Source organism: Mizuhopecten yessoensis, unplaced genomic scaffold (assembly GCF_002113885.1).
Source record: "Mizuhopecten yessoensis strain PY_sf001 unplaced genomic scaffold, ASM211388v2 scaffold161, whole genome shotgun sequence".
In the NCBI taxonomy this organism is placed as follows: Eukaryota; Metazoa; Mollusca; class Bivalvia; order Pectinida; family Pectinidae; genus Mizuhopecten; species Mizuhopecten yessoensis.
The window spans coordinates 20,760-31,249 of record NW_018403408.1 but is presented as its reverse complement, the minus strand read 5'-3'; the positions used below and the strand labels follow the sequence as shown (position 1 = coordinate 31,249).

At 42.1% G+C, this 10,490-nt stretch overlaps 4 protein-coding genes across 4 annotated transcripts; all 4 read left to right on the top strand.

Moving 5' to 3' along the window:
• Positions 1-466: 466 nt before the first annotated feature.
• On the top strand, positions 467-850 carry LOC110456805 (stress protein DDR48-like). The gene has a single exon (XM_021507811.1). The coding sequence runs from the start codon at positions 467-469 to the stop codon at positions 848-850; it is 384 nt and encodes a 127-aa protein (XP_021363486.1).
• Positions 851-4,028: 3,178 nt separating this feature from the next.
• Positions 4,029-4,822, top strand: LOC110456729 (putative protein TPRXL). Its single transcript, XM_021507688.1, has 2 exons — positions 4,029-4,313; positions 4,370-4,822. Exons 1-2 carry the CDS (start codon positions 4,029-4,031, stop codon positions 4,820-4,822), a joined length of 738 nt encoding a protein of 245 aa, XP_021363363.1.
• A 786-nt stretch (positions 4,823-5,608) lies between these two features.
• Positions 5,609-6,235, top strand: LOC110456582 (uncharacterized serine-rich protein C1E8.05-like). The gene has a single exon (XM_021507442.1). It carries the CDS (start codon positions 5,609-5,611, stop codon positions 6,233-6,235), a length of 627 nt encoding a protein of 208 aa, XP_021363117.1.
• An 869-nt stretch (positions 6,236-7,104) lies between these two features.
• On the top strand, positions 7,105-10,077 carry LOC110456662 (indolethylamine N-methyltransferase-like). Its single transcript, XM_021507564.1, has 3 exons — positions 7,105-7,322; positions 8,622-8,823; positions 9,482-10,077. Exons 1-3 carry the CDS (start codon positions 7,172-7,174, stop codon positions 9,906-9,908), a joined length of 780 nt encoding a protein of 259 aa, XP_021363239.1. The 5' UTR covers positions 7,105-7,171; the 3' UTR covers positions 9,909-10,077.
• Positions 10,078-10,490: the final 413 nt, after the last annotated feature.

Genomic DNA, 10,490 nt, shown 5'->3' with positions numbered 1-10,490 from the left:
TTCAAACCAGAGTTGTACGTCCAACAAGTCCTCAAACCAGCGTAGTACGTCCAACATGTCCTCAAACCAGCGTAGTACGTCCAAAAAGTCCTCAAACCAGAGAGGTACGTCCAACAAGTCCTCAAACCAGCGTAGTATGTACAACAAGTCCTCAAACCAGAGTAGTACGTCCAACAAGTCCTCAAACAAGAGAAGTACGTCAAAGAAGTCCTCAAACCAGAGTAGTACCTCTAACAAGTCCTCAAACCAGAGAAGTACGTCCTCCAAGTCCTCAAACCAGAGTAGTACGTCCTACAAGTCCTCAAACCAGCGTAGTACCTCCAACAAGTCCTCAAACCAGCGTAGTATGTCCAACAAGTCCTCAAACCAGCGTAGCACGTCCAACATGTCCTCAAACCAGCGTAGTACGTCCAACAAGTCCACAAACCAGCGTAGTACGTCCAACAAGTCCTCAAACTAGAGAAGTATGTCCAAGAAGTCCTCAAACCAGCGTAGTACGTCCAACAAGTCCTCAAACCAGAGTAGTACGTCCAACAAGTCCTCAAACAAGAGAAGTACCTCCAAGAAGTCCTCAAACCAGAGAAGTACCTCTAAAAAGTCCTCAAACCAGCGAAGTACGTCCTCCAAGTTCTCAAACCAGAGAAGTACGTCCTACAAGTCCTCAAACCAGCGTAGTACGTCCTACATGTCCTCAAACCAGCGTAGTACGTCCAACAAGTCCTCAAACCAGCGAAGTACGTCCTCCAAGTTCTCAAGCCAGAGAAGTACGTCCTACAAGTCCTCAAACCAGCGTAGTACGGCCTACATGTCCTCAAACCAGCGTAGTACGTCAAACAAGTCCTCAAACTAGAGAAGTATGTCCAAGAAGTCCTCAAACCAGCGTAGTACGTCCAACATGTCCTCAAACCAGCGTAGTACGTCCAACATGTCCTCAAACCAGCGTAGTACGTCCAACATGTCCTCAAACCAGCGTAGTACGTCCAACATGTCCTCAAACCAGCGTAGTACGTCCAACAAGGCCTCAAACAAGCGAAGTACGTCAAACAAGTCCTCAAACCAGAGAAGTACGTCCAACAAGTCCTCAAACCAGCGAAGTACGTCCTCCAAGTCCTCAAACCAGAGTAGTACGTCCAACAAGTCCTCAAACAAGAGAAGTACGTCCAAGAAGTCCTCAAACCAGAGCAGTACCTCTAACAAGTCCTCAAACCAGTGAAGTACGTCCTCCAAGTCCTAAAACCAAATTAGTACGTCCTACAAGTCCTCAAACCAGCGTAGTACCTCCAACAAGTCCTCAAACCAGCGTAGTACGTCCAACAAATCCTCAAACCAGCGTAGTACGTCCAACAAGTCCTCAAACCAGAGAAGTACGTCCAACAAGGCCTCAAACCATCGTAGTACGTCCAACAAGACCTCAAACCAGAGTAGTACGTCCAAGAAGTCCTCAAACAAGAGAAGTACGTCCAAGAAGTCCTCAAACCAGAGAAGTACCACTTACAAGTCCTCAAACCAGAGAAGTACGTCCTCCAAGTCCTCAAACCAGAGTAGTACGTCCTACAAGTCCTCAAACCAGAGTAGTACGTCCTTAAAGTCCTAAAACAAGAGAAGTACGTCCTACAAGTCCTCTAACCATGGTAGTATGACCTCAATGTCCTCAAACCAGGACAGTACCTCTAACAAGTCCTCAAACCAGAGAAGTACGTCCTCAAACCAGAGTAGTACATCCTACAAGTTCTCAAACCAGAATAGTATGTCCTCAAAGTCCTCAAACTAGAGTAGTACGTCCTCCAAGTCCTCAAACAAGAGAAGTACGTTCTCAAAGTCTTCAAACAAGAGTAGTACGTCAAACAAGTCCTCAAACCAGAGTAGTACGTCCAACAAGTCCTTAAAGCGGACGAGTACGTCCTACAAGTCCTCAAACCAGAGAAATACGTCCTACAAGTCCTCAAACCAGAGTAGTACTTCCTCCAAGTCCTCAAACTAGGAGAGTACGTCCTCAAAGTCTTCAAACAAGAGTAGTGCGTCAAACAAGTCCTCAAACCAGAATAGTACGTCCTACAAGTCCCCAAACCTGAGTAATACGTCAAACAAGTACTCAAACCTGAGTAGTACGTTCAACAAGTTCTCAAACCTGAGTAGTACATCCAACAAGTCCTCAAACCTGAGTAATACGTCAAACAAGTACTCAAACCAAGTACTCAAACCAGAGTAGTACGTCCAACAAGTTCTCAAACCAGAGTAGTAGGTCCAACAAGTCCTCAAACCAGAGAAGTACCTCCTGCAAGTCCTCAAACCAAGTCCTCAAATCAGAGAAGTACGTCCAACAAGTTCTCAAACCAGAGTAGAACGTCCTGCAAGTCCTCAAACCAAGTCCTCAAATCAGAGAAGTACGTCAAACAAGTTCTCAAACCAAAGTAGTACATACAACAAGTCCTCAAACAAGAGTAGTTCGTCATGCAAGTCCTCAAACAAAGTCCTCAAATCAGAGAAGTACGCCCTCCAAGTCCGCACACCAAAGTAATACGTCCAACAAGTCCTCAAACCAGTGTAGTACGTCATACATGTCCTCAAACCAGAGTAGTACGTCAAACAAGTCCTCAAACCAGAGTAGTACGTCCAACAAGTCCTCAAACCAGAGTAGAACGTCCTCCAAGTCCTCAAACAACAGAAGTACGTCCTGCAAGTCCTGAAATCAAGTCCTCAGAGCAGGAAAGTACGTCCAACAAGTCCTCAAACCAGAGAAGTACGTCCTGCAAGTCCTCAAACCAATTACTCAAGCCAGAGAAGTATGTCCAACAAGTCCTCAAACCAGGGTAGTACGTCCAACAAGTCCTCAAACCAGAGAAATACGTCCAACAAGTTCTCAAATCAGAGTACAATGTAGTACGTCCTGCAAGTCCTAAAACAACAGTAGTACGTCCTGCAAGTCCTCAAATCAAGTCCTCAAACCAGCGTAGTACGTCCAACAAGTCCTCAAATCAGAGAAATACGTCCAACAAGTTCTCAAACCAGAGTAGTACGTCCTGCAAGTCCTAAAACCAAGTCCTCAAATCAGAATAGTACGCCCAACAAGTCCTAAAACCAGAGAAGTACGTCCTCCAAGTCCCCAAACCTGAGTAATACGTCAAACAAGTCCTCAAACCAAGTACTCAAACCTGAGTAGTACATCCAACAAGTCCTCAAACCTGAGTAATACGTCAAACAAGTACTCAAACCAAGTACTCAAACCAGAGTAGTACGTCCAACAAGTTCTCAAACCAGAGTAGTAGGTCCAACAAGTCCTCAAACAAGAGAAGTACGTCCTGCAAGTCCTCAAATCAAGTCCTCAAATCAGAGAAGTACGTCCAACAAGTCCTCAAATCAGAGAAGTACGTCCAACAAGTTCTCAAACCAGAGTAGAACGTCCTGCAAGTCCTCAAACCAAGTCCTCAAATCAGAGAAGTACGTCAAACAAGTTCTCAAACCAAAGTAGTACATACAACAAGTCCTCAAACCAGAGTAGTTCGTCATGCAAGTCCTCAGACAAAGTCCTCAAATCAGAGAAGTACGTCCAACAAGTCCTCAAATCAGAGAAATACGTCCAACAAGTTCTCAAACCAGAGTAGTACGTCCTGCAAGTCCTAAAACCAAGTCCTCAAATCAGAGTAGTGCGTCCAACAAGTTCTCAAACCAGAGAAGTACGTCCTCCAAGTCCTCAAACCAGAGTAGTACGTCGAACAAGTCATCAAACCAGTTAAGTACGTCCTCCAAGTCCTCAAACCTGAGTAGTACATCCAACAAGTCCTCCAACCAAAGTAGTAGGTCTAACAAGTCCTCAAACCAGAGAAATACGTCCTACAAGTCCTCAAATCAGAGAAGTACGTCATCAAAGTCCTCAAACTAGAGAAGTACTTCCTCCAATACCTAAAACCAGAGTAGTTTGTCCTCCAAGTCCTCAAACCAAATCCTCAAACCAGGGAAGTACGTCCAACAAGTCCTCACACCAGAGTAGTACGTCCAACAAGTCCTCAAACCAGTGTAGTACGTCATACATGTCCTCAAACCAGAGTAGTACGTCAAACAAGTCCTCAAACCAGAGTAGTACGTCCAACAAGTCTTCAAATCAGAGTAGAACGTCCTCCAAGTCCTCAAACAACAGTAGTACGTCCTGCAAGTCCTCAAATCAAGTCCTCAAACCAGGAAAGTACGTCCAACAAGTCCTCAAACCAGAGAAGTACGTCCTGCAAGTTCTCAAACCAGAGACGTACGTCCAACAAGTCCTCAAACCAGAGAAGTACGTCCAACAAGTCCTCAAACCAAGTACTCAAATCAGAGTAGTACGTCCAACAAGTTCTCAAACCAGAGAAGTACGTCCAACAAGTCCTCAAACCAGAGAAGTACGTCCAACAAGTCCTCAAACCAGAGTAGTACGTCCAACAAGTCCTCAAACCAGAGAAGTACGTCCAACAAGTCCTCAAACCAGAGAAGTACGTCCAACAAGTCCTCAAACCAGGGACGTACGTCCAACAAGTCCTCAAACCAGAGTAGTACGTCCAACAAGTCCTCAAACCAGAGTAGTACGTCCAACAAGTCCTCAAACCAGAGAAGTACGTCTAAAAGTTCTCAAACCAGTGTAGAACGTCAAACAAGTCCTCAAACCAGTGTAGTACGTCCAACAAGTTCTCAAACCAGTGTAGAACGTCAAACAAGTCCGCAAACCAGAGTAGTAGGTCCAACAAGTTCTCAAACCAGAGTATTACGTCCAACAAGTTCTCAAACCAGAGAAGTACGTCCAACAAGTTCTCAAACAAGAGAAGTACGACCAATAACCCCTCAAACCAGATAAGTACGTCCAACAAGTCCTCAAACCAAGTTCTCAAACCAAGTTCTCAAACCAGAGTAGTACGTCCAACAAGTCCTCAAACCAGAGTAGTAGGTCCAACAAGTTCTCAAACCAGAGTAGTACGTCAAAGAAGTCCTCAAACCAAAGTAGTAGGTCCAACAAGTCCTCAAACCAGAGTAGTACATCCAACAAGTCCTCGAACCAAAGTAGTACGTCCAACATGTCCTCAATCCAGTAAAGTACGTCCAACAAGTCCTTAAACCAGAGAAGGACGTCCTCCAAGTCCTCAAACCAGAGAAGTACGTCCAACAAATCCTCAAACCAGAGTAGTACGTCCAACAAGTCCTCAAACCATAGTAGTACGTCCTCCAAGTCCTCAAACCAGCGTAGTACGTCCTCCAAATCTTAAAACAAGAGTTGTACGTCCAACAAGTCCTCAAACCAGAGTAGTACGTCCTCCATCTTCTCAAACCAGAGTAGTACGTCATCAAAGTCCTCAAACCAGAGAAGTACGTCCTACAACTCCCCAAACCAGAGAAGTACGTCCTCCATGGTCTCAAACCAGAGAAGTACGTCCTACAGCTCCTCAAACCAGAGAAGTACGTCCTCCATGTTCTCAAACCAGAGAAGTACGTCCTACATGTTCTCAAACCAGAGTAGTACGTCATCAAAGTCCCCAAACCAGAGAAGTACGTCCTACAACTCCCCAAACCAGAGAAGTACGTCCTCCATGTTCTCAAACCAGAAAGTACGTCCTCCATAATCTCAAACCAGAGAAGTACGTCCTCCATGTTCTCAAACCAGAGTAGTACGTCATCAAAGTTCTCAAACCAGAGACGTACGTCCTACAACTCCCCAAACCAGAGAAGTACGTCCTCCATGTTCTCAAACCAGAGTAGTACGTCATCAAAGTCCCCAAACCAGAGAAGTACGTCCTACAACTCCCCAAACAAGAGAAGTACGTCCTCCATGTTCTCAAACCAGAGAAGTACGTCCTCCATAATCTCAAACCAGAGAAGTACGTCCTTCATGTTCTCAAACCAGAGTAGTACGTCATCAAAGTCCTCAAACCAGAGACGTACGTCCTACAACTCCCCAAACCAGAGAAGTACGTCATCAAAGTCCTCAAACCAGAGAAGTACGTCCTCCATGTTCTCAAACCAGAGAAGTACGTCCTTCATGTTCTCAAACCAGAGAAGTACGTCATCAAAGTCCTCAAACCAGAGAAGTACGTCCTACAGCTCCCCAAACCAGAGAAGTACGTCCTCCATGTTCTCAAACCAGAGTAGTACGTCCTACAGCTCCTCAAACCAGAGAAGTACGTTCTCCATGTTCTCAAACCAGAGTAGTACGTCCTCCATGTTCTCAAACCAGAGAAGTACGTCCTCCAAGTCCTCAAACCAGGGTAAAATTTAACTTGGTACTGCAAACAAAAGACATCTTACAGAAATTACCATGTAAACACTCACCAATGCATGCATCATTGAATAAATTGTCAGTGGACGTTTCTTGTTTTAGTTGTGGTAAACTTGTGGTATATACTAGGTTATCGGGTTTAAATTGGAGGGAAAAGGCAATAATGTTTGTATGGTGGGTTATTCTATTTCTGTTGTAATAGAACGACTCCTTCACTTCACAAAATAGGTCAAAGGCCACTAAAATCTCGGTGCAATAAGATATTCTGTACATTATTTTCAGTTTTTCAGTTTTCTTCATTGATGTTATTTTAGATAGCTTCAAATATATACAAACAATTGATATGATTTTTTTCAGAATTAGTCAGTTTACCAGTTCCTATCTTAATGAATTCAGCTTAATCCATAATATAAAATTCTCACAAAAATAATGGAACAAGTTCTTCAAATTACATTTCTTACTCTTACTAGCCCGGATGTTAGCGCGCGGAATCGTAACGTGGGAGGACACCGGAGTACACGGAGAAAAGCCATGTGGTCGGGCATGTGACCCCTAACCCCTTACCTTTATACGTCTGACCCCGGTGAAAGGCGAGTGCGTTATCCACTGCACCGCCCGGCCACGTGGTTGGGCATGTGACCCCTAACCCCTTACCTTTATAGTCTGACCCCGGTGAAAGGCGAGTGCGTTATCCACTGCACCACCCGACCACACCTTATCAATGAACTATCATGAAGTGCAATACCAACACAACGACGCTGTGATCATTTACAAAAATGAGATTAAATTTCTTCCGGTACGATCCGACACTTGATTTCCAATTTCTGTAGTGTAATATATAACCTTTATATTATCTATGTAAATAACCTTCTCTCCTTCTTGATCTCCCACAATTCAGTGCTGAGTGTATGTGTATCGTTATCGTGAGTAAACAAAATGGCTAATGACGAGAAGACTGTGGATTACTCTGGGAAGTTCGATCCCGAGTGGTACATGGACACGTTTTACAGCTCTGTGATTGGTCAAGCCGCCGAGGGCAACCTCTTACAGTTCGCCCTGGAGAAATACCACGACATATTTCACTCAGGTATTTTTTTACATAATACAAAACTCTGTGACACACTGAACTAGGAAGTGAAACGCGACACTGTACTTAAATGATGTGAACAGAAATAATCAAGATGACTGGTGAGGCTGTATGATACGGCGTCATAGTCGTCATTATATTGGCTACCGTTGTGATATCAACAGCCTCTCAAAATACACGGTAATTAAAACAGTATAGTCCGATGGCGGCTTGAAGTTAAATAATCGTTATTGTAAGAAGTAAATGCTGATTAAAGGGGAATAACTTTTACTTAAAATATATGACGGCCAGCTGAACACACATACACATACAGGCTAAACTGTCTGGAACACACACACATACAGGTTAAACTGTCTGGAACACACACATGCAGGCTAAACTGCTAGAAGTTTTCTGATGTAGTTTTGGTAAAAGAGCGAGTCGTTCATTGATAAATCAGTGCGATATATCGCACTTATTATAATAATACTTGTAAAAAGAAAAATCTGTTTTACGTTTAAGTGTTTCTATATGAAATGTAAATATAAACTTTATCTATTTTATAACGTTTATGAAACAGGTTATTTCAACTTCTATTAATGACTCTTGTTGGCCCGGGTGTCGGCGCGGGGGTGGGGTTGCAATGTGGGACGGAACCAGAGTACCTGGAGAAAAACTACGTGGTCAGGCAGGTCACACCATACGTGTTCACGTCCGATCGGGGAATCGAACTACGGCCGCCTTGGTGAAGGGCGAGTTCGGCTTGTATTTCTAAGATGCCATAACCTGTTACATACAGTTTTTATTGTGGTATTAGCCTTTTACAATGTCTGTGGCTTTATGTCCTATATTAACGTGAACCCTGTTTAGGTACTGCTAAGAGGGTTATATATTGTATATTGTTATTTTATGCATAAGATGATAAAGTTACAGACATTCTTTATCAGTGATGTCGATACTATTGACACTCATTTGAAATTGTATAATCGAGCGTGTGTCTGATAAATAAAATCGAAATTTGAGATAATATCATGGAAATGTAATGGGTCTGTATACTAAAATAACGCCATACAAAATGGCGTTAAAGAAGATAAATTATGTTTAAAATTCGGGATCAGTTTAGTTTTAGAGCTTTATATAACTGATCATAATTAAATATAATAAATAAACACAGACCACCTGTGCCTTAAAACATTCCAATTTCAGAAATTCTTGTCTACATCTCATTTTCATTATTCCTCTTTAAGATGTACAATGAACGAATGCACGTTTGACATGACCTTTGTCCTTAGTGGACATGTTAACACTGCTGTTCCACAGGTGATGTGAAGGGACGCAGACTACTGGACGTAGGGACGGGCCCGTCAGTACACTCCGTCATCAGTGCCTGCCGCCATGTTGATGACGTATATCTCACCGACTTCGCCGCACAAAATAGGAAAGTGCTAAATGATTGGTGGAAAAGTGACAAAACAATGACTGAAAATATCACAGAATACGTTTTGGGAAAGGAGCATTCGAGGTAGTCCACTTAACCAATTTAATCAATTTCTATGTTTTACCTGCAGCAAAACAAACAAGTTTTGTTTGTTTCTGGTACCCGAACCGAATCTAGGTTAAACCTCCGATTACAATTTTATTTCACTCGAATGCACTTACACGGCCCAGAATTTGTTATTGTCTTTAGGGTACATGTACCTCTCTATTTCAAACGTATATCCCATATTACATGTATTTATATGAAATACTCTTAAATGTAATGTAAAATCGATTCAATTCGTAATTTCTGTAATTTCTTAACCCCCCGCTAATTAAATGAATTGAAAATAACAAAATAAGTCCTTACTGACCTACCATATGTTTTCAGTCGGTTTACCTCAAACATAAACTTTATTTTGCCTGAGTGAAACAGGTACATGTATGACCGTAGCAGAACAGTATCGAACTGTATCTATTGAAATAAGTGTCCAGCAGAATGTAATCTGTTTAAACCTCGGTATGACTGAGGAGAGGATAGATCTTATATTTTTATTTTAATGTTCACGGTATGTTGTACCACTTATGAAATAATTCGCCGTTAGTATACACAATCGTTAATCCTTAAGGAATGTATACAGCATATATACACAAGTCTTTCCAACAGCTCGTTCGTTTTTATCGCTTAACTTTTTTACCTTTAGACAAACTGTCCTGGAGAGACACAGCATGATGAAAGAAAAAGTAAGAGATGTTTTTCCAATTGACGTCAACATGGCGGATCCACTTGGAAGCGGATGTGACGTCAATCAGTTTGATATTATCACCTCCAGCCTCTGTTTGGAAGCAGCAGCCCAAACGCTTAACCAGTATCGTAGCAACGCAGCAAATGTATCTTCCTTACTGAAGAGCGGAGGACATTTTATCCTGAATGGTGTACTGGAACAGACCTGGTATCGGGTAGGAGAGGCCAAGTTCTCGTGCGTGAAGCTCACGCGAGATGATGTAGAATCGACGTTTGTCAGCTGTGGGTTTAATATTCAGCTTTTTGATGATGTGAAATTCAAATCTAAAGAAGATGAATATTCAGACTTTCACGGATATTTTGTCATGCACGCAATAAAAGAATAAGTTATTCTCTACAGAGTCTAGAGAATGGACCTTTTTCATTGACAGTATATACCTGTAAATCCAGTTTAAACAGCTACCATCAGGATAGGATTAAGAGAGTAATGTCAGGGAGAAAAAGTGCGAGGCAGCCATTGAGTGTTGTGTTTAAAATAAAATCTGTGACTTTTTATTTTCATTTTTTATTTTTTTTTTATTTTTAAAGACATTTTTATCACATAAATACATAAACACACATACATACAATTACCATTTGCATGGTTTGTCTCTTGCATCGTCAAATCTTTCATCATCATTATCCTCATCGTGACTGAATATCATCATCAGCCTTGTCAATCATCATCAATAGTAATACACCATTATCATCTTAATACATCATCATCATCATCATCATCATCATCATCATCATCATCATCCTCAACAACAGCATCAATCTATCATCATCATCATCATCATCAACATTCTATTAATCCATCATCATCATCATCATCATTATTCTATCATCATCATCATCATCAACAGCATCAACCTATCATCATCACCAACATCATCAAGATCATCATACTATCAATCCATCATCATCAT

Bases quoted from the DNA above. Each gene is read 5' to 3' on its own strand.
- LOC110456805 (XM_021507811.1), top strand. From the start codon at position 467: ATGTCCAAGAAGTCCTCAAACCAGCGTAGTACGTCCAACAAGTCCTCA.
- LOC110456729 (XM_021507688.1), top strand. From the start codon at position 4,029: ATGTCCTCAAACCAGAGTAGTACGTCAAACAAGTCCTCAAACCAGAGT. The intron at 4,314-4,369 runs GTACGTCCAACA...TCCTCAAACCAG, and splicing joins CAAGTACTCAAATCAGAGTA to AGAAGTACGTCCAACAAGTC.
- LOC110456582 (XM_021507442.1), top strand. From the start codon at position 5,609: ATGTTCTCAAACCAGAGTAGTACGTCATCAAAGTTCTCAAACCAGAGA.
- LOC110456662 (XM_021507564.1), top strand. From the start codon at position 7,172: ATGGCTAATGACGAGAAGACTGTGGATTACTCTGGGAAGTTCGATCCC. The intron at 7,323-8,621 runs GTATTTTTTTAC...GCTGTTCCACAG, and splicing joins CCACGACATATTTCACTCAG to GTGATGTGAAGGGACGCAGA. The intron at 8,824-9,481 runs GTAGTCCACTTA...TTTTACCTTTAG, and splicing joins TTGGGAAAGGAGCATTCGAG to ACAAACTGTCCTGGAGAGAC.